The sequence below is a fragment of the Gossypium arboreum genome, chromosome 13, assembly GCF_025698485.1.
Source record: "Gossypium arboreum isolate Shixiya-1 chromosome 13, ASM2569848v2, whole genome shotgun sequence".
NCBI classification, from domain to species: Eukaryota; Viridiplantae; Streptophyta; class Magnoliopsida; order Malvales; family Malvaceae; genus Gossypium; species Gossypium arboreum.
Genome location: NC_069082.1, coordinates 127909231 through 127931608, shown reverse-complemented (window position 1 = coordinate 127931608; position 22378 = coordinate 127909231). Strand labels below are relative to the sequence as shown.

General features: G+C 32.8%; 3 protein-coding genes across 15 annotated transcripts; all 3 read right to left on the bottom strand.

Moving 5' to 3' along the window:
* Positions 1 to 501: 501 nt before the first annotated feature.
* Positions 502 to 9676, bottom strand: LOC108453505 (actin-related protein 4). 3 transcript variants are annotated; one of them, XM_017751636.2, is made up of 20 exons: positions 9389 to 9675; positions 9174 to 9265; positions 8896 to 9051; positions 8630 to 8784; positions 8467 to 8527; positions 8343 to 8392; positions 7703 to 7757; positions 6970 to 7047; positions 6828 to 6881; positions 5853 to 5906; positions 5712 to 5772; positions 5467 to 5518; positions 5124 to 5190; positions 4258 to 4320; positions 4102 to 4164; positions 3812 to 3874; positions 2982 to 3046; positions 2055 to 2123; positions 1083 to 1163; positions 502 to 994 (listed from the first exon to the last, which is right to left on the bottom strand). In XM_017751636.2, the coding sequence occupies exons 1-19, from the start codon at positions 9399 to 9401 to the stop codon at positions 1118 to 1120; spliced, it is 1317 nt and encodes a 438-aa protein (XP_017607125.1). In that variant the 5' UTR covers positions 9402 to 9675; the 3' UTR covers positions 502 to 994; positions 1083 to 1117. The 3 variants fall into 3 exon arrangements, with proteins under 3 accessions (XP_017607125.1, XP_052879731.1, XP_052879732.1); XM_053023771.1 differs by lacking the exon at positions 2055 to 2123 and having other exon boundaries at positions 9389 to 9676; XM_053023772.1 differs by lacking the exons at positions 502 to 994; positions 1083 to 1163; positions 2055 to 2123; ... (5 more) ...; positions 5712 to 5772; positions 5853 to 5906 and having other exon boundaries at positions 5162 to 5190.
* A 2008-nt stretch (positions 9677 to 11684) lies between these two features.
* LOC108453554 (uncharacterized) lies at positions 11685 to 18045 on the bottom strand. 10 transcript variants are annotated; one of them, XM_053023777.1, is made up of 7 exons: positions 14977 to 18045; positions 14594 to 14850; positions 14301 to 14374; positions 14004 to 14077; positions 12742 to 13081; positions 12462 to 12546; positions 11685 to 12141 (listed from the first exon to the last, which is right to left on the bottom strand). In XM_053023777.1, exons 2-7 carry the CDS (start codon positions 14666 to 14668, stop codon positions 12070 to 12072), a joined length of 720 nt encoding a protein of 239 aa, XP_052879737.1. In that variant the 5' UTR covers positions 14669 to 14850; positions 14977 to 18045; the 3' UTR covers positions 11685 to 12069. The 10 variants fall into 10 exon arrangements, with proteins under 10 accessions (XP_052879737.1, XP_052879734.1, XP_017607205.1 ...); XM_053023774.1 differs by adding an exon at positions 12297 to 12382 and having other exon boundaries at positions 11685 to 12157; positions 14594 to 15576; XM_017751716.2 differs by adding an exon at positions 12297 to 12382 and having other exon boundaries at positions 14594 to 15575.
* An 839-nt stretch (positions 18046 to 18884) lies between these two features.
* LOC108453555 (octanoyltransferase LIP2, mitochondrial) lies at positions 18885 to 21524 on the bottom strand. Of its 2 annotated transcripts, none has more exons than XM_017751721.2 (2): positions 21243 to 21524; positions 18885 to 20188 (listed from the first exon to the last, which is right to left on the bottom strand). In XM_017751721.2, exons 1-2 carry the CDS (start codon positions 21285 to 21287, stop codon positions 19478 to 19480), a joined length of 756 nt encoding a protein of 251 aa, XP_017607210.1. In that variant the 5' UTR covers positions 21288 to 21524; the 3' UTR covers positions 18885 to 19477. The 2 variants fall into 2 exon arrangements, with proteins under 2 accessions (XP_017607210.1, XP_017607211.1); XM_017751722.2 differs by having other exon boundaries at positions 21247 to 21524.
* Between the last annotated feature and the right edge of the window lie 854 nt (positions 21525 to 22378).

The window sequence follows — 22378 nt, the reverse complement described above, 5'->3', positions numbered from 1 at the left end:
GTATGATAGATTAAAGAACAAACAAATGTAATTGAGAGAATAATCAAACAGTTACACGTACTATACAACATGTATTTCATTCTGGCATACCAAAACCAATATTTAATAGTAAAAATAGATAAAAATTTTAAAACAGTAACCCATTTGTTATTTGATAAAAAACACAAACTATTTATCTATTTTAGAGTACAATCTAACTCCTAAAACCAGAGTTACAACATGTAAAAAATTGAATGAGACAATACATTGCCTCCACTTAAGTCATACCATGTACTCAAAATAGTTAAATTGATATGTTACAATCTTTTCTCAAAATAATGAGTGAGTAAAAATCGATTTGATTCAAAAAATTTAATTAAAAAAATCAAATTTTAAATTAAATAGTTAACGTTATTCGGATCAACTCGAATAAAAAAATTAATTTTTTCAGTTTAACTCAAATATGAATTACACAATTCAAATTATTCGAAAATCTAAATAAGAAAAGACAAAACTACGTCATTTTGATAAATATTTCGATTCAATTCAAAAAAATTTAATTTGAATTCAATTGCTAAAATAAGATTCATCAACTCAAGTAACCCAGAAATTGTTAGACTCCTATTCAAAGTTGTATTCAATCTTTGCTCTACTCCAAATTGCAAAGCACGTGCAAAAACCAAGACCCCCCAAAAATGACATAAACGGCAATCATATTCTTACCAAAGGAGACCTATTAAACAAGGACCAGAAACTGGTTACAAATCAACCTAAACTAGAAGGAAAAAAACCAAATTTTCCAGGTGTCCATGTTATTTGAACTAAGTTCAGATAGAATATGTCAATAAGGCTACACAGAGAATAGGGGCATCTAAGAACAGTAGGATTCAGATAAAAGCTAATAATGCCTTTTCCTTTAATAAAAATATATCCTACATTGACCTACAAGCGATGTCAATCTGAAATTTGTTATAGCACAAATGGGCCTACTTCGGATCCGAAAAAGATCTTGAACCTAAAGATGGAAAAGAACTTATTAGTGAAAATGCAGAAAGAAGAAGTCTTCAGCAAATACTGCGCATTCTATGTATCTTATTTATTACCATGAGGATAAATGCAAAAGCCTGTCATCCTCATCTTACGGGCATTTTCTTTGTATATATGAAGCTCCATGTTCTTCATACCTGTTACACAAATGCATTTAAAGTTTTGAGTAATTTAAGATATACTACTATATTTACTGGTACCGGTCTTGAGAATATCAAGGTTGGGATGATAAGAAAATAATGATAAATATCAAAATTATACATGAACTTTGATACAATTTGCAATGTTGTACATCAACTTTAAATTGATGCATTTATATACATCAAACTTTAATTTTGGTTCAAACTTCACATTTTGCTAAACTTGTTATCTATGTGACACAATTTTCTATTAAGATGCGTAAATTACTAACATGACAGTTTATTATATGTAAATTACAAACAAATAAATTTAAATTATTTCCACCTAGATTTAAAAAAAATACACTTGGGAAAAGTATTTCTTATTTCCCTGCAAATCTGTTTTTTTGTTAATCTTTGGTGGAAATAATTTAAATTTATTTGTTTTTTTAAACTAATAAAATGCAATGTCAACAATTTTAACATGATTTAACGGAAAATTGTACCACATAGGTAATGGGGTTGTTGTGGGTCAAGTACTCCTTTCCCTTCCCCTTCCCCTTCTTCAAACTCAGATTTCTCTGATCAACTATAGAAAGATTCATTTTGCATCATTTATTCAATTCTGGTCAGAATCAATGGATTGTGTTGAAGGTTCAAAATCCACTGGGTTAAAAATTTCGATAAATCAATTTTGAAATGCTTTTTTCTATGAAATGTGAAAATTGAACCAAAATTGAAGTTTGATGTATACAAACGCACCAAATTAAAGTTGATGTATAACATTGCAAATTGTATCAAAGTTTATGTATAATTTTGGTATTTATTCCAAAGAAAATAAAATGTGAAACTTGACGATATGCATTGGAACCATGGTAAAGAAAAAAAGAGCAAACATGATTTGCTTACTCTGACTTGGAGAACCACATTTGCTGGAATGAACCAAGAGATGCCAATATACTCCCTCCTATCCAAACACTGTTTACACACATGTTAACAGCATTCAATGATGGCAATAAAAACAAAATTTCTTACTAAAAATTTGCACAAGCAGCTTATGCTAAGATAGGCAACTATAAAAGGTATTTAAGTTGTAGTAATAAGGTGACGAAATGGATTAAATTATGTCTACTTTGGTAAATGTTAATCAATTCACTATGGTTTTTAATCATTCCACTTATAGATGCACAGATTTTACATTTTCTGTTTCCTCTTTGCACGTTCCATTCTCTAGAGATTCTCAACATCTTGACAATAGCTCCCCTTTCCAATATTTCTGCTTTTCCGATTATAGTACGTTGTACCTGCACCACCTAGTTATTCTTTTCCTTTTTCATCAGTTTACCAACTTGGTCTATCCTTTGGGAAGAAATGATATATGCACAGTAATGCACTCAAGTAAAAAAAAATTGGCTTCTTAAAAATGGAATTTTATTCATCTTCCTACTCGCTAAAACCTTCCAATTGCAAGTTGGTTTCTGAGATAAAATCATGCTGACGACAATATACATGTGAGGGTATATACTGGTTCTAGCATTACTAAGGAGTACACAATGACCAGTAAGGTAGAAGTCCCCAAGATTCTAAATTTCTAACATGGGGGACATATAACCTGTATCATGCAATTCAGACTTTCAAAGTATGCTATGGAATAAGCCACAATCATTAGTTAAACACATGGGAGTGAGTTCACACAAATGAAACAATGAACCCTCCAACAAAGACTATTGATGATGGCTAAAAAAATAAAACAGAACTTCTTGAGACTAGAAAAGAATAGAAACTGCAAAGCGAAACAGATAAAACCAAAAAAAGATAGATCAGACTACAACGAACCTGAATCTTCTTTCTGTTGCATTTCCACTTGCCAGTACTTTAACTCTAGCAGCTTGAGGAGATTCCTTGATATTGACAGACAATGACAGTGTTATTTTGCTACCAAAATTTTAAGTTTACCAACATTCAGAAGTACCTCAAATAATCTCTATTGCCAAATTTTAAGTTTATTCTACCAATGCGCAGAGCTAACCTCAAATAATCTCCCTTGTCCATTCATCATGACAACTACTTGTCAATGAAAATTATTTATACAAGTCATTTCAATTTGAGGGCCCAAACAAACTCAAGAGTGAGAATTTGTGTGATTGTACGTACGTGTAAGTGCACTGTACATGTGTTACACAAAGGAGATCTACATCATGATCTATGAAGCACATACAAATGGCAAGCCCTTTTATACCAGTTTTTGCAGAAGCAAATATAATAATTATGCTGGATTAGAGCTGACAAAATTGACCCCAACCAAACCTAACCCAAATTTAAAACGATCCAAATCCAAATGACACCAAATATGTGAAATGATCCAATATTTGATTAAGCAAAATCCCACTCTATCCATATACTAGATTTTAAATTTTAAAAATCACCATATCACATAGTAACTGTGCATGATGTTTGTGCTTCTCTTACAGCAATTAAATGACATTTCAGTTTAGAACTAAAGGCCAAAAAGACCATTGTTAATGAAATTATGATGGTCAGAAATCAAGTTTTCATTGATTATTCAAAACCAAAAAAAAATTACTAAAACAAAAGAAAATATAAATGCAACATGGAATCAAAGCTTTATGGTCATAATTGAAAAGAAAAAAAAAAAAAAAAACCACCTCAAGCAAGTCTTTCTCAAGTCGCTCTTTCAACTGTTGCATTGATGCTGTACCACCTGCAAGCTGCAATATAAAGGGATAACAGACGTGGTGATATCAGTGGTGAAAGAATATCTATGAATTAGAAGATAATTCATGTTTAACAATTAGATTATCAAAAACATATATTTCATCCACTCACCATACATGAATAATCTACTAGTTTTGGAATATAATATTCAAAGCAACACAAGTTAAGAAAAATGATCAGAGCACTGGAGAATAGGCATGCTTGGACGTAATTGACATACCAATATGCTGCCAAACAGTTCTTTCCGAATGTCCACATCGCATCTATTAATGCTTTCTATGACCTGCAAATATTAGTGAAATGCTTCAGTAATCCTTGTAAAAATAAAAGAAAGAGGTTGATAGTAAAGGCAATGCATGAAAGTAAATGAGCATACCATTTGTGGCAAACCACGAACAGATGAAGAAATCTCAGCCAAATTGTCCATTCCAGGAATAGTCTAATAACATACAGGAAATCAGAAACGATATTGACATACACGCTCAAATTATTATTAATGGAACAGTATAGTTATGCAAGCAAAACAATTAACAAACTACAAAAAAAGGAAAAAACTCCAACAACTTGATTTCCCTATGTTTATGTTACCACCAAGAATTGCAGGTCAGCTAAGATACCAGAAGTAGCCAATTGAAAAGGCAACAATGAATTTAGGGAAAGATGATATTTACAAATCAATAAATTTTAGAAAAACATACACAATGGCCTGTTGATAGCACTTAGAAATAAAACTCCAAGTTTGCAGCAGCAATTCCAGGAACATAACTCCAAGTGGTTTATAACAAAAGCTTCCTAGTGGTTTATAGTTCCCAGAGGAATAAGTATGCTGGACTAACCAAGCGATGGTAAATGACTCCTTTATATTTCATTAATACAAGCATAAGAATTAAAAATCTTACCAATTGAACACAACAGAAAAATTGCAAATTCAGAACCATGTACATCAGAAAAAAACCCAAAATAAGCACTTTACAAATAGACAAGACAAGAGGTCTTATAGCGGATGCATATATTTTTGGGACAAAAAGATATAACCTTTCTTATAATATTCGCATATAACCTTAGTTAATTTAATATTATTTTAAGAGTTCAATTCATACAAGCTAGATATAACCTTTCTTATAATAGCAGGATACTTTAAATGTTTAGTATTAGACAGTTAGAGTTATATTGGCAGGCACACAAAAAGCATGAAAGTAAACAAATGAGATCAGGGTTCTGCAAAGTCGGAAGGCCACCCACCTGAGCCAAAGGAGGGTTAAACAAAATATCAGGGATCTTGAATCTATCAGCGCCAATTTCAATTGTCCTGAAATAACATGATAGAAAATGCAGGATCATTAACATTAGTAATAATAGAAACTGAGATCCAAAGGCAATTTTGCTGTGCAGCTAAAAAGGGTTAGACAATGGATTGTTACTACAAGTTGTCTGGTAAACGCATGGTGTTATAATGCAAAAAAAAAAGAGAAGCAAGTAGCAAGTAGAGCTGTGTATCACTCAACTCAAGAATGCATAGCAAACAAAGCAAAAGATGACCTGATTATGACAACAAAGCAACGCTAATAAACTTGTAAGAACTTACTGGCCATCAGGAAGCTCATATGGGGTCATTGGGATATTAGAATATGCACTTTCTGTAAAGAAAATGGCAATCATAAAGCTTCAGAATCAAATACAACATCAACAATGTGATTGAAAAGAGATTTTTAAAAAGTATAACATAGGTAATTTTAATAATATGAGCATACATAACATACAAACATAAAATAGGTAGAACAGGAAAAAGTGGCATGACTTTACAAGAAAATAAGACGAACGAATACAAACCATCATAAGGAGTATCTGGAGCTCGACATACACATTCCTTGATATCACTTGCAATTACTCTCTGTTGTAAGAAGATACACATAAGTATTACAGGAACAAACTTGTCTATTTGGAAAGGGGTAATAATGACTAAAGACAGACCTGGGAGTACAACTTGTAAGATTCAGTTGTATGTGGAAAATCAACATCTACAGTCTGAGATTCCCAAAACCATAGTAAAGAGAATTGTCAGAAAGCAATGTAGGTTATATCCTAGAAATTAAGAGGACCAATAAAAAGTGAAACTACTGGAGAAAATTGCAGTTTCAAGAAAACTTTTTACTTTGACAAATCAATTAAATAAGAATGAGACAAGCATCATTGTCCACCATATAGCAACTCTTTTAAAGCTTGTTTTCCTTCTCTTTTGGGATCTAAGTTATAACAATACTCCATATACTCCAATACACTTTCTTTTTTCTCGTACCATACGAAAAGATGAGGAAAGCATGTTTTATCAGTGTTTTGTTATATACTACTCCAAACTTGTTAAAATTCAAATTGCTGAAAGACAATATTTTTGTTGTTTTTCAGTTCTCTAGCTTGCATATGTCTACATCACACAGACAGCAGGGAAAGATGCAATCTCCCATTTGCCGCAATCAAGCAGCATCAGGGATTTCAAAACCATATCGAAACTGATCAAAATGTGATGCAGTCCCCAATATTGTTAAGATGGGGGCATTATTGGCAGACAACAAAAATAGTTAGACCCTTTTGACGAGGTGCAATTGGCTAGACACACGCCTAGAACACCTAGGTCCACTTCTTTGTAAGGCAATAGGTGCAGAAAAGGTCAGCCAATTGAAGCTATCTTTAAGTTCTTTTATTTATTTTTTTTTCTTTATTGACTGTACCTTTACTAATAGAAAATGAGATAATATCAAACTCAGAACTTCTTAATGTTTGAGTATTCAATAACAAACACCACAAGGAATCATGCATTTGACTAACAAATAGTGGTCTTAGTACAACAGCAGAAGTTATACTTGGGATGACATGCATGCATGAAATTCGAGAAACTAAAGCAATTAATGACATAGACCTTAAATGGGTTCCAGTGATATTATAAAATACCTGGAAGACCCCTGGTTGTATTTCCTTTCTCTTAAAAGAGTACCTCGGTTTTATCTACAAACACCAGGGACAAAAAATATTTCAACTAAAGCAATGAAAAACAACATGGGAATTCTCACCAATTACTTATACCATCACTTACCACGATGCCTTTGCTTTCCAAGCTTTTCATCAAGCAATCGGTAAGAAATTCTCCTCCAATAGGAGAAGAAGACACTGCCTGTTATTGCAAAGAAAAACGAAATAGCAGAGGAAAAGGGAGAAACAAAAAGACAGATCATCAGACTGGCAAAAGTTAGTGAGATATTCTTTTAAAAAAAGTAATCAACCAAATGCTTAAAGTTCTCACAGAAAAAAAAAATTATCCAGCAGGAAGTTCATTTTCAAAATAACAAATTCAAATCACTGCAGAATTTTGCTTTCCTGGAAAATAATTACTTAGCATAAGAAAATGAAGAGTACAACAATGAACTGATAAAGCCAAGGTGCATATTCTAGCCTCAGTTATAAGTTTTTTAATAGAAGGAATTTGCAGCTCGACATAGCTGGTAAAGCACCTAATTCCTGTTAAAAAACCTCAAGATAAAAATATTTCCCAAGAAAAGCTCTCCAATAGCTAAGTAAAAATTTTATTCCCTTTCCAGACTAATTCAACATTGAATAATTTTGGAAAAAGGAAATCTGAGCAGCAAAGTATCAACATGGAAGTAACAATATATGTAAATCAAGATGTCATGACCACCAAATCCATTTCTTTATAAGCAATAATTAGACAGTAGCATATAGGTGAAAATCAAGTAAAAGTTTTAAATTAAGTGGAAATCTTTCACTTTCCTAAAGGGAAAAAGATGAGAGAGAGAGAGAAAGAGAAACACCTTTTGAAGAACATAACCATCATGTACTGGGGCAACAGTAGTTGATCCTCCACCACTGAAAGGTTTAACAGTTATACGTAAAGACATGTTAGTAAAAGAAAGCGAGGAAAATTATACCAGTATAGAGAAGTGGAGATACTGCTTCATTTATACGAAAGTAGACATAGGCAACTGATCCATAAATCTCAGATTCTCATAATTCAGAGTCCAAATATGAAAATAAGCAACCTTTCAAGGTTCTCTCACTTTTCTACTGATTAATATTTAAGTTGAATAAGAGTTGTTGTTACTCTTACACGCAACTTCCAGCATTCTATATTCAACCTTTGACAGACTAATATTGACAGCTGGATAAAAGAAGTCCCAAAGGAAAAGAAAAGAATGGTAATCTGATGCCAGTAATATCAGTCCGAGTTCAGTATAGTTTCTGTTGGAAGATGGCTATTTCATTTATTTCCTGTTTTGTAATGCGTAATATCAATCCTTGGTTTAAGTGATGGTTTCCAGATTTAGGTTCTGAAGCCCACAGCCTCTCTAGGCTATTTCTGTACCATTCTTTCATCAAATAAACAACCTCAGATTCGACACGGTATTAAAGCCACTCTCTGATTACCTTAAATTTTAAGAATATAAATCAAACCTGTCAACAACAACAGAGGTAGCACGTCCTGAAGCAAAAGATGTAAGAACCTGAAATAGAAAAGAACTGCAATCAATAACCAAAGTTTAAAAATAAGAGTTGGAAATTAGGAAAATAATAATACCGCATTCTTGGCCAAAAACAAAGCAGGAACTTTGTACTTTTCGAACATGAGTTCTGCTGTCCTGTTAGATTTTAACAAAACCAAACATGTTTTCAGATTGGTAAAAGTAAAAAATAAAAAGCAAAGAAAATTGACTAAAGCTTGAGTGCTGCAAAATTCTGACCTCTCCCTCTGTTGTTGAGTGTTGGAAGAAGGCTCAGCAAGTAGCATTGGATGTTCCTTCGGATCAACGAGTAAACAATCCTTTAAAGCATGATCCCATATGCTATCAACAATATCCCAATCAACAACAACCCCATCCTTTAGGGGTGACACCACCTGACGAATGCAAACAGGTCTTAACTAACTAATACAGCAAAAATAGATAAATTGTAAATAAACAAATGAACTAATACGAAAAAAGCAAGCAGCATCAAGCACTTAACCGACCTCCATATGGTCACGACGAAAACCCAAGGCTTGAGAGCCTACATACAACCTGCGTTTTCCCTTGGGTTTGTTGGAATCAACATTATTGTTGTTAGTCTCAGAATCGTTGTTTTCTTTGTCATCATCAGCATCCATTTGATCAATGCACCCCACAACCTTAACAAACAAACAAAAGCAAGCAAAACAAAACAACATGAACATGAGCAATGAAGAACTATGTGGGTAGGTCGAAAAATAACGCAGAAAGTTAGAAAGAATGAAGCTTGGACTTGTCTTACAGAGGGAAATACAGCCTTGGGAGCATCTTCACCGGCATAACCAGCTTTGCAAGTGTGAGACCCTAAATCTATCACTATAGCCGATACTTCATCTGTGCATGTCAATTATTATGTACTGTTACTTAATTTTAACAAAGAGGTAAGCAAATCATCACATTAACCAAGAAAAATAGAAGATGCAAAGCAAAATTACGCTCAATTTTCGCCCTACTTACCTCCTCCATACATGGCTGCAACTCACAGTCACAGTGAAAGCAAGCGATACAAGCGGGAACAGAAAAGTGTAGAGGAATTGGAAGAGGGAAGGGCGGCAGCGCAGATGTGGTCACCGGTCACGGAGGAGATAGAGTGGCGGCGAAAGTTCGGTCGGCGGCGGCGTGGGAAGGAGTTCCTCTATCTTTTCTATGATTGTGATTTGGGCTTTTAGGTTTTGATGATTTTCCAACTCCTTTAGGTTAATTAGGGTTCCTTTTTTGGGCCCTTTTGCAGTTTTATGGCCTATAACGTTTTTATGGAGGTTTTAGGGTTAATTTCACAAAATATCCTCAAATTATGACTTAAATTTTATAATGGTCCATATACGTCAAAACTTTCTCAATAAGTCCTCAATATATTAGAGTTGTATCAATCAAATCCTTCTGTTAGCCTAGCCATCAACTTGGACATTAAAGGTACTCTTGATTGAGCGGAAAAAAGAAAAAAATTAAATGTGCTTGGTGAGAACGAAAGGTGACAAATTAAATAGTAAAAACGATCATTTTACATCATAATATATAAAACAAATCATTCTAAATTAAAATGATAAGAGAAAAAAATGAGAAAGAGATAAATTAAACATTCAAAATTATGCATTTTTAAAAATATATATTTTATTTTTTCTCGTTTTTCAACTCTAATAAGTCATGAATCGAAAGAAAATTATTTTTTCTTTCAATTTTTTTCATATTTCCACCAAGCAGACCAATAAAGAACATTTTATATTTTTTTGCTTTTCTACTATTTTAATTTTTCATCTTTCCATTTTTTTCGATCTTACCGAACAAAGTCTATTAGTTTGGATTTGACATGAACTATTTTTTAAAACAGGTAGGTTAATTTTTAAATAATACATATGTACTCTACTACATAAACAGCTTGTATCTAATGTGTTAATAGCATATAATGCGGCTAAAATTTAAATAGGCTATTTCTTTTCTTTTTCTTTTTTATAGAAAAATGGTTATATTCAACTCATCCACCTAATAAATATGAACCAATATTTTCAAAACTAAACCAACGGTAAAATTGAGTCACCGATTCAATCCCAACAATTAAAAAGAAAAAAATTAGGAATAAATTATAAATACAAATAAATAATAATTTTAATATATATAATTTTTATTTTTTTATGCTGGGTTTTACTGAATTGGGTTTGATTTTATAGGCATGGACTAATAAATTGGACCAAAAAGTCACCAATTTTTTGCTACTTCGACTTATTTTGGTTCTCAGTTCAATGGTAGTTCCAAGTGGTTTGTTCAAAACCCAATTCAATACCCTTATTTAAACTAGTACACTCGCCAATTTGCAATCCAATCGGTCTAGTTCCAACATCGGTGTAAACGTGTTTAAAATTTGATACAATTATTTTAAATATGATCCACATTAAATTTAAACTAACATCAATTCGAGTAACATTTAACACTTAGGTCAATGACTAAATCGATAGAAGGAACTAGTAGTTCAAATATCAATACTTTGAAAACTCAATTAAAATATTTTGAAATTTAGAGATGTATGAGTAATTAACCTTAATATTTTATAAAATCGAAAACTATTGCACTTTTCATTTAAAAATATCAATGAGTATACTTACCTAATTTCTTTTTCGTTCACTCATTGTAGCAGTTGCTTTATTTTCCCTTTTTTGGGGTACATAAGTTGCTTTGTTTTCTATATGAGTTGAAGATCAATTTTTACAGTCACAAGCATTATGTCCAAGATGACAATAATTTAGGGCTTTAAGACAAATTGGCTTTAAATTAGTTTTATTATTTATTTATTTATTTTTTGGCATTGAAATTTTTTTCTTTACACTTTAGTATCTGAATTATTATTTTTATCCCAATTTACTTCAAAATAAAAAGTCACCAACAAGAACATGACACGTAACATATTTTTATTAGACAGATAATTTTTGAGATAAACTGAGACGAAAATAATAGTAATGAAAAGAAAATTTAAGCACTAAAGTAGGAAAACAAGTATAGTTCAAAGTCTAACTTAAGCCTAATTTCAGAAACGAAGCCTGGTATAAGACCAAAACATTTTACCATTTTTATGCAGCTAACTGCTGAAAAGATTTTTTTTATATAATAAGACCAAACAAATATGTCTAATGCACAGCAAAAAGGACTTAACCTAACTAATAATGCATTAGTACAATGGCTTTTGCTGCAAATATATAACCACAAAAGGGAAAAGTGTCTTAGGTTTATGATTTACCTCAAAAAGGAAAAACAATTGAAGGCATTATTACCACAAAACTCCATTGAATCCCACTATATAATTTCAAGAGGAGTGTCTTACAATGTGATTCAGAACAATATATACATATTAGTATTACAACCAAGTCAGTGCAGTTAAATCAACATTTTTTCATTTGAGAAAACAAAAAACTGAAAAATTGTTTAAATATGAAAGGGATTTTAAGCAATTTAACCGCACAGCGAACTATAAGCAGTAACAGAAGATTCATTCCAAATCAGTTGGCCATGATGTTAACAATAAGCAGTAGACTATCAATAACCAGGAAAACTAACTTTTCATTGCTCTTTTATGTAAAAGACTGTTCAAACAGTTTCAAAGACTTGGGTATATATGGTTTAAAGTTATAGTGATGCCATAAAGCATATTGTCATAAGGTAAATGCAAACCAACTTAATAGCTTCCTTGGCCTTCCGCTCCTCGACTTAGTCTTTCTCAGCTTCTGCATAATTAGATTCCTGTTACCATATTCAATATATCGAAGACAAGCGAATATAGAAAGAAATGAACATGCATATGGTAAAATATATATGTGTCCATGAAACATCCCAATCATGCATGCAGATGTATACAAAGTTCATAAAACATAACCATTACAGGGGAGAGTGAGAGAGAGTACTCAAAGTTTCCACTTATCGAGAGAGATTACTTGCATTCCTTGGCCTACTACTCCTCCTCTGCATCTTTAGTGGTGTTATGCAAATGTTACCTAATGGCAAGACTGTAAAGAGGTTAAGAATGAGAGAGAAAGAGACATAGTACCCGTTTTTCCCATTGGGCATCGGCAGTAGGCTTTCCTCTCTTTGATGACTTTCCTTCGTTTGAAGCTTGTTTGCCGATGAACCTTCTGTTTAATGAGAAATTATAAGGAGGAAAGACATGCATTGGCAAATAACAAACAAAGGATAATTTATACTACATAGGGGTTGGAATTATTACATAATAGTTCATTTAGTTGTAAATTTGATGACAGGCAAATTCATTGTTTAAATTTAACCAGAAGAAAAAGCACTTCCTCTTCACAAGTCTGTAAGATTCTTACTCGGTATACCACTTGGCATCTCCAGATTGATCACCTTCCTTCCTTTTCTTTACCCTTCTCGGCTTCTCCTTTGTCTCAACAACCATATCCTCAAAGCTCATTCCACCTTGCATTCCATATCCCTCAAATCCCTCATTTTCAGGAAGGAAGAAATATTCACAGTTTGTAGGACAAAAAAGAGTCCTAGTCCTCTTGCTACCATATTCATCTTCTATACTTTTCTCAGAAACATTTCCCAGTTCCATCTTTTTTTCAAGTATTGCATCTTCCTTCCTGCCTCTTGCCATCTCAGTCTCTAGCAGGCAAATTTGTTTTTTCTTCTTGTCTGATACCTCCCCTCCTGTTTCACCGTACCTCACAACAAGCTTAGTTACAAGTATACGTAAATTGGAAATATGTTCAATTACTAGTACATAATTTTTTTTGCAAGTTTCAAGTTCCAATACATTAAGATTCCTTTATCCCTAAAAATTTGCATCTCTAATTGTTTTTCGCAAATCTGTTAAGAATAGAGCGCATGTTCATTCCTGGACTTAATATGCTAAGTGTCTAGCTTAAAGTTGATGTTGAAACAAAAAGCAGAATCCAAGTATATAATGTGATTAAGCCCATGTGCATTGGATCATTACAAGCAATAAGTTATAAGCATGAATAACTAGAGTTTCAAATCCCAGCTCTTGGCCAAGCCACTGTGTTCACCCCAAAAACCCATTTCGTGGTGAATCACAGGGGCAGTCATGTTTGTGCTGTGTGAGTTGGCAGTGGTTTGCTTACAGGTATCACTACTACATCTTTCTACTGATGATATATTTTCTAAAGTTTATCTCATACTTGGCTTATATCTTATAATCCATCAATACACCAACATGTTCTCTGGGAATGATACATGAACCTTTGGTAGTAATGCTGTTGTAAATATAGTAGATATAAATTTTAGCCATGTTAAATGAGGCAACAAATTTTTAGTTTTTGCATTGCACATGATGATACAAGTGGTTTAATTAAACAGTCAGGTACCACTATGAAATGAATTTCCAATCAACCTTTTCAACAAATTCAACATGTTACTTCATCCTAAACAAAGACTGAAATGAATGTTTAAGTAAATGAAGAAGGTTATCAGAGTTTATTTTCTTTACTACTGCACAAGCAACATTTGCATATCAAGATGAAAGGATCAAGGTCCAATCACAATCAACTGAAAGAAAATGACAACTCTATTGCAATTGTTTGAGTAAAAAAAGAGAGAGATCCAAAATTACCTAGTTCATAGGAAGTAAAAGGCTGTGCAATGTCAAAGTTAACTGCACCACTAGAGGTATTTCCGTCTTTGTTACTTGATGCACCAAAAAAGAAAAAAGGGGTTAATTTAAATCGTTCAACTCTGGGAAAGACGATTTTATCATGTAGAAGGCAGAAGCATGCAGTAAATAAACTAAATGATGACAAAAAAGTGGTAGATTTAATAAGTCATGCATTTATCAGAAATATTATATAATTATTTAACTTCAGTGACAAAACAAAGAATAATGGATATAAAAGGAATCGAGGAAATTTACTCTTTAATGAACAGGTAGGGTTCACTGCCTTCATGAGCTCTGTTGGCCCGTGCTTCATGTGGTCCTCCCATAGCCTAATATTAAAATTTTGTAGTAAAACCATGTAAACTACTATTAGCTTATCTGAACTAGAGGGAGCTGATTACACTTCATTTAGTCTCTTCAGATAATTTTAAAAGAGGGGAATAAAAATTTATGGCAGACCAATGGTAACTATGTTTGGGAAGAACTCAGATTAATGTTTATGAAATTCATAAAAGGAAAAATAAAGGGAAAAGTGAAAGACTGATTACTTGACTGGATTTTTCCTGCATGCAATAGCTTTTCCTTTTTTCCTTGTCTTGACAATTTATTGGTCTGGTTTCCATAGTTAGCACCTTATTCAACTCCCCACATGGTCCTTCTTCAGAAACTTGACGTGCAGCATGTTTCAAGTGGTAGAATGACCATCCAATTTGGCGATTGGTTTCTTGAACCAAGAAACGGTCATCAAAGTAAAGGCCATTTCCTGATGGGAGACGATGCGTAAACCGTGATGTAGGATCTGATACTGAAGGAAGAGGAAATGGAGGGCGACTGTTACGGATTCTCATTTCTAAAGTGAAATAACACAGAGAAAGATGTAGCAGTTACAAACTAATTAATTTTTAAACAGAACAGGTAAGGATGGTATTACAGTAAGCTTCTCAGGAACAAGACAGAAATGCTGAAATTATTTCGAGCAGCTTTAATGGCAGAGGAAGCCGATACCTCATCTGTCAGTAAACTAGAAACTCTCAGTTATCAAATACGTGGAGCTCAGCTCTAATGCATTCGTAGCACGTGTAACCAACACTCCTCACAAAAATGTAAAAAGTAACTCATAGATGACAGCATGCACGAGATTAGCCGTTACAATTCAAAATTTTAAGAAAGATTGATCCCATCCTCAACCTATATAGTACACTTCAGTTCAGATCTAGTAGCTCGTCCATAGATATCCTTCTCTCTGTCAAATAAAGATTTGCACTTGAGAACCAGAATCACTTAAAAGCAAGTAAATTCAAAGCAGAAGAATTGATTAGATATTAACAGAGTATCACGCCTACAAATATCTGAAGTTCCCAGAAATGGACAAGTATGCTAACAAACATTCGATTAAAGCCTCATTCTATTGTCACATACCATAAAAGTCGAAACTTTTTATTTGTGATAAATGAAGTAATAAACAGACAATGCTAATGACAAGAAACATTTGATAGAACCCTCATGCCACCATCAGAAGATCTATTCATTAATCAAATCAAAAAAGGAAAATCATAAATCTCTAAAGTTTCAAATTGCCTACACTGATGAACACAATAATGAAGTTTATTTGCATGCAAGGAAATACATGGTGAGCTAGCTATAAACTCCAAGTAAAGCACCATTTCACTTGGAGGAGCTACAGATATTTCTATTTTTAGCTGCAGCACTGTTTGGGTTAAAAAAAAAAAAAAAACATGTCTCAAACCAGCTATTTGGCCCTCCATGATGAAAGATACCTGGAGAATTTTATCATACCACAACTACATTATCTATTGCCACACTGTACAGAAACTTCTTCAGAAAACGAAATGAACCCTAGGCTGTCTAACTATGGTTTGCTATAATAAAAGCTTCAAAGACCATTGAACAGAATATTGATAGGCTAAGGGTGAGGACTGCAAGGTCTGTGTCCACCATTCAGAATGTTATACTCTCTTACTCTCTCAAGAATGCTTTATCATTAACTTTGCATATTAAAATAAGATATTGGCATATTTTCAGTTTGTCATTATGTCTTCACCATCCACCAAAAATACTGTTCATTTTGACTAATTCGACCTAATTGCTTGTACAGTATCTAGATTAAAACTTTCAATCCTGAGACACAATTGGTCATTAAACGAAACTTTATCGTAAATTTTAACTTTCAAACTAGTCAAATCAAATATATTTTGATGGCATATGTTTCTAATATACTTAGTGCTTAACATGTGTTACATGTGTTATAATTACCCCTCATCAGTTCAAGAACTTTTGTTATATCAGATTCCGTGCACAGTTCACTCAAAAGAATGAAGAGGTATAAAGAGAGAGATCCGATACAGGCTAGCCATTTTTCCGTTAAAGTAGAAAGAAACACTATCTTTCCCACCTTGTGGCCAAAGCAAGAGAAACAGATAAACTCTTACTGCATGAAAGTTCCATCAAAAGTTAATTTGCAGATATATATATATGTATATATATATCATATAAAGCAATCAACTCTCTGAATCAAGTAATGACAGAAAGCTCACCATTGTAAGTCTGGAACAGGGAAAAAAATAAGTGATAGTTGAGAGGACATTAATAAACTAGGTGAGGAACATGGACACTAGAGAAGTGGACAGTAACTTGGAAAGAAATTCTTGTGCGTGTGCATGAGAGAAAGTCCACACACACTTTAGAACCAAGTCCACACACACTTTTGGTTCTAAAGGTTCTATTCTCTGCCTGAAAGGATTTCTAGCAGCTTTATTATAAGGTAACATGTTTAGTTGTCTTTACATGATCTGCCTCATGGACCAGGTTGCCTAGAAAAATAAACTAAAGAATATAGCACACTGATCTGTTCTGTTCATCACATGCAGCCACATTTAAAGAAACTAGGGAGACCAAGAGAAAGATGATACAAATTAGAATCCTCACTGCACAAAGAAAAAAAAATTCAGGCCAAAAGTAGCAGTGGAAAGAACGAGGAAAAAAAAAAGAAACAAACAATGATTAGCACAAATATCACAGACAAGGTACTCATGATCTTCTGAAAGAAAATCTACTATTTCTGATCATCTGATGTTTTTCTTACAATGACAGGATACAATGAATAATTTTTAATCACAGCCCTAAATCTACCGCAAAACAAGACTTGCAGAAAAAAAAAAAAGTTGAGATTGAATATGTTGTGGCTACAGAAAAGAAGAAAAGTAGAGATCCAGTTGTCCTATCTATCAAACAGTAAATGTAAGAAAACTGCAAAAATGTTGAAAGAGAATTGAAACTTCATTTCTCTTTCTTCAAATCTCTAAACAAACACTGGAGTCACTTGTTTTGGTTGGGATTTGAATCACTCGGAGGTGCTTTTCTTAAACTTGTTTCCACAGGATCTTGAATGGCTTCGCTCGGCTTGTTTAAATTTGCAGAAATAGAAGCAAAGGAACCTAACAATCTTCTTGGTTGATTTCTAACTCTTGGATGAGTGTTTCTCAAACAGTGGAGGGACAGTGGAGAACAAATAAGTAAATTAAAGAGTATTAAGGCAAAAACAGCAAACAGAGCTCTATGAATGAATTTCATATTGTTCTTCTGTTGAAGAAGAAATGTAACAGAGATGGCTTTGGAGCTAAGAGATATATCTTCAGGAAAGGTGACAGTGCTTATCTTACATGTTTCTACTAAAGTCTTAATAGAAGTGTAATATATATATAACATTACTAGACAATTACTCCATACCTACTAAAAACACCTTTTGAAAGTTGAATATCCCTATCCTGACTAGGTATCATGTGTTTGAACAGAATTCATTATCATAGCTAGTTAACCAGGGTTACGGCATGTTTAACTTGACTGGTTTTGATTGATAGATCTAAAATATATCCAAACAGGTTCTAAAATAAATAGAGCAAAGATATTCATCAGCATAATTTATTCACAGTAATAACCAAAAATAAGAATAGATTAGAGAAAACTAATGACAGCAAAATAGGCCATTAAAATAATCATAAAGAGCATGTTGAGATTTCCACTCATAATGCAGATTAGAATATATTCTTGATTAGATATATTCTTATTTATTTTCTTAGTTATTTAATGGGATGAGAACTTTGAAGCAGCTGATCATGTGCACTGATTTGAGTAGTATTTTTCTGTCTTTTCTGCAATCCTCAAATATTAGATAACATGTCTCATGTGACCAATCACATGAGACCAAAATCAGTTGCGTCATTTGTCTGTCCTAACCTGTGTATTAAATTCTATTAATCAGTTTTGTAACTGTACTAAGTATAACAAAAACAGCTGAAGTTAGCTGGGTAAATCCTGCTTTCTGCAAAACAATCATTCATAATCCTTATAGGAAAATGCCCTCCAATTGGGACCCTTTTCTAATTTCATTGGAGTTATATCAGGATCTTTTCCTGTTTGAATCTCAATCTTGCTACGTTTTCATATACAAACATGATACTTTCTTTTATTAAATTTAACAGGCTTGTCAACAATCTTTAAGAACTGATGCACTTATTTTGATCTGAAGTTTGTTCGCTTCTGTTTTTATTCCAAGGTAGTCTATAGCTGCCAGACATTAATAACAAATTTAAAAACATGCTGAAAAGATCTTTATTTCTATACTTGGCATGTTATGTGTGTATACACATTTGTGTGTATGTGTTTATATATATAGCATCAACTATTACTCAGCAGCCGAATTTAATAGAGAGGAGGGAAGTTTACATACATAATTGCAGCCCATCACATTAGGAATGATCATGGAGATAGAATAGCAAAACCATTATATATATAATCTGTTCAAAGGACCCCAAAAAGCTGTATTTGAAGGATTTATAATATTACCAAAATTACTTGAGCATATTTCATTTGGGGAATAAGATTTTTTCCAGGGCCAAGCAACCTGGATCGTAAGCTAGTTACTTTTTACTTAACAAGCCTATCATGGTTCCAGCAATCCTCAGTTTCCATCTATGCATAAGGTTTTGAGCTGCCATGTAGAGCATTCAGAAAAGGAACTCGTACACGGAAAAGAAGAGGATTGATCCATATCGAACGCTTTGGCAGGGATTGACCAAAAGATAATAAATGGGTAATGCTCCGAAGGTAAGGAAAAGAAGATTCACTCTTTCAGCAGACCTTTCCATCCATTTTAAGAAAATCGAAAAGTTTTCGAGATATCTAAAGAATGTCACCCGCTTTATACCTGGATGGGAGGACAGCGTAGAACATAAACATCATTCAACTTTGCAAATATCTTCTACCCATCCTGAGTCCAAACATCAGTGAGGATCACTAAATTGAATTCACCTTTCAGTCACATAATAAACTCAGCAAATTTGATTCTATTTCCTCCATGAATGATTAAATCAAAGGTCACATAGTCAAATCATTTGACATAATTTAGTTGGAACTCAATCTATGCTTTCATGATCAGAAAACATTGAAGGATTCTCCTTCCATGTGACAGTGCTATAACCAAAAAGTCTTGCAAAACAAGAAATTAACTGCTCTTGAATGACTTCTTCAGCCGGAAGCACAGTGGCTGTCTCCCTTCTCAAGGATGTAACTTCTTTATCAGTAATTCCACAAGGCACAATATGTTTAAAATACTTCAAATCAGGATCAATGTTGTATGCCAGCCCATGAGAGGTTATTCCATATGATATCCGGACACCAATTGCACCAATCTTTCTTTCTCCAACCCAAACTCCTGTCTCACCCTTTTGGCCAGCACAAGCTTTCACGCCATACAAGGATGATAATTCAATCATAGTTGACTCAAGTTTCTCCACATAATTCCTAGCGCCAATCCCAATTTCACGAAGTGAAATAATAGGATATAGGATGGCTTGATGGGGACCATGAAATGTAATGTCTCCTCCCCTTTGCGTATAATGAAGCTCAGCTCCTATATTTTTCAATTCAGACACAGGTAATAACAAATTGTGATCGGTTCGCCGCTTTCCAAGGGTATAAGTCGGTGGATGTTGCAGGGACAGAAGAGTATCGGGTATCCTACATAATTTTCTATCAGATACCAGCTTCTCCTGCAGCTTAAGTGCATCCAAGTAATTGACAAAGCCCATCTTCCACACCTCAAGTTTACCTGGACCTCTCATTTCCTGTAGAATACAACATCAATAAGCATATTTCCTTGATATATTATTTCAAGTTTAAATTGTTGTTATGACATCAACTATCCAGTACAGAATAAGAACCTATACTGCTCAAATAATTTTATACCGAAAGGGATTGCAAAACCTATACTTCACATGTAATCTTTAAGTTATTGTTAATTTGTAAAAGGGGATAGAACTACAAAGTCTTAATCAATTAGAAAACAACGCAGGCACTGAAAATTTGAAAGAGTAATAGTCAAGAATTTTTTTTTTTTTACAATCTCAGCCTTTTCCAATCACAACTATGTGCCAATATCAATGGGGGGATATGAAATAAGCCATTAAAAATTGAAGCTTGTCCTTAATGTTCCACTTTTTTAAATAAGGTAAAGTTGAGGATTAATTGGATAGAGATATGGCAAGTTTCCAATTAAATTTGTATAGACAGTCACGATAATGCAAAAGCGCCAAGTGTTTGCAGTAGAAAGAATATTAGCACAAGTAAAAAAGAGAATAATGAACTTAAACCAGCGAAATGAAGATTTGAGAAGTGAAGTCTTTATGTTTTCTGTATGCAATTGCAGCAACCAATTTATTGGGGAAGTTTAAGAGTTTGGAAAAACAAACACTGAATAAAATCTTGCAATTCCATAACAAAGAAACCCAACCCATCATAGGAAACAAAAAACTATGCTCAGAAATTCAGGTTACTTTTACTTTACATCTCATAGAAGCATTTCCTCATACACTTACTGGATATGGGTATTGAGAATTGGACACAAAAAAATAAATTACCAACATTTTTACCATAAGCTAAGAGCCAAATTTGCACATCTAATCTTAGTGTATTAATGAAAGAACCAAAAAAGCCTTTACATCTCATGGAAGCATTTTCTCATACACTAGGATACGTTTCCAGAAAATAAATACCAACATTTTCACCATAAACAAAGAACCAAATTTCCACATCAAAACTCAGTTTATAAATGAAAGAACCAAAAAATATATATATATCAAATGACAAGCAGAAAAAAAGAAAAAGAAAAAAGAAGCTTACCCACCAATTAGATATGCAAAATGGCAGCCAGCTCTCAGAAATCATTTCCTCTTTCCCCACGCTGCATTATTATATTATAGGATTGAGGTGCGTTGCTTTGCTTTGCCCTCAGTCCCTCACCAATTATGTTACTATGCTTACCAGAAATTGGGGCAGAAAAAAGAGACTTTTGAGAGAATAAGAGACAGTGAAGAAGAAGAAAGCAATCTAAAAAACTAACCCAATCTCAACAAAAAAGATGGACTTAGTATGGACCAGCTTAATAAGAGTATAAAATATTGTTTTTATTTTTTAAATTTATTTTTATATAAAAAATTTAATACCCGTGAGTTGGATTAGACACCGATTTTGGATTAGACACCGATTTTAATTTTAGGTCTATATTTTTTAGATCAAATTTGAGCCCTCTAAATTTTTTACTTGATCGGTCACGATCTGTTATCAGCTTTAGATCTAACACAATTTATCACAAATTTATAACCCAATCTAGCTTCGACAATAAAATTTATGTCTCGTATCATTCTATTCATCGGAATTTGATTTAAATAATACAAAAATATTTTTAAATTTAAATGTATATATAAAATAATAAATATAAATACATACTTCCATATTTTATAAAATTTTGAAACCATGGATGAAGCTTATTGGTTGGATCAAATGGTTCAAAATGGATATGAGCTTCAAAATTATTTTGAAATTGAATTATGACACAATTCATGAATAGTCTTATTATACTTTATTTTGATCTATTTTAATTCATTTACTTTTTGAATTTGAAATTTTAGATTTGATACAAAGAATGGTAGTTAAATCGTTAGATCAATTTATATTATTAATTTTGCACTATCGTAGGTTATGATTTTAATCGATTTTTATGTGATATTTTAGTCTCATATTTTTGAATTTAAAATTTAATCTTGACTCGATCAAGAGTCTTTCAATCCATTAACTAATACGACTTGATTTTTTTTTTGTGAGTATTATATGAAAATAACAAGTTTACATGACATTATTTGTATAATAATATATTTTTCATATAATATTTCAAAAATAACATAAATTAACTTAATAAATTTAATAATTACCATTTAAATCAAAACTAAAAATTTGAAATTGAAAAGATAAGAGATTAA

What these genes read in the sequence shown, in the direction of transcription:
- LOC108453505 (XM_017751636.2), bottom strand. An exon ending in TTCGTCGTGACCATATGGAG is followed by an intron (nt 8,785 to 8,895) that starts GTCGGTTAAGTG and finishes TGCATTCGTCAG; the next exon opens with GTGGTGTCACCCCTAAAGGA. An exon ending in TACAACCAGGGGTCTTCCAG is followed by an intron (nt 5,907 to 6,827) that starts GTATTTTATAAT and finishes TGGGAATCTCAG; the next exon opens with ACTGTAGATGTTGATTTTCC.
- LOC108453554 (XM_017751712.2), bottom strand. Translation starts at nt 14,893, where the DNA reads ATGAGAATCCGTAACAGTCGCCCTCCATTTCCTCTTCCTTCAGTATCA. An exon ending in GATGCCAAGTGGTATACCGA is followed by an intron (nt 12,547 to 12,741) that starts GTAAGAATCTTA and finishes CTCATTAAACAG; the next exon opens with AAGGTTCATCGGCAAACAAG. An exon ending in ATGCCCAATGGGAAAAACGG is followed by an intron (nt 12,142 to 12,461) that starts GTACTATGTCTC and finishes CTAATTATGCAG; the next exon opens with AAGCTGAGAAAGACTAAGTC.
- LOC108453555 (XM_017751721.2), bottom strand. Translation starts at nt 21,287, where the DNA reads ATGATTTCTGAGAGCTGGCTGCCATTTTGCATATCTAATTGGTGG. An exon ending in TTTGCATATCTAATTGGTGG is followed by an intron (nt 20,189 to 21,242) that starts GTAAGCTTCTTT and finishes TGTATTCTACAG; the next exon opens with GAAATGAGAGGTCCAGGTAA.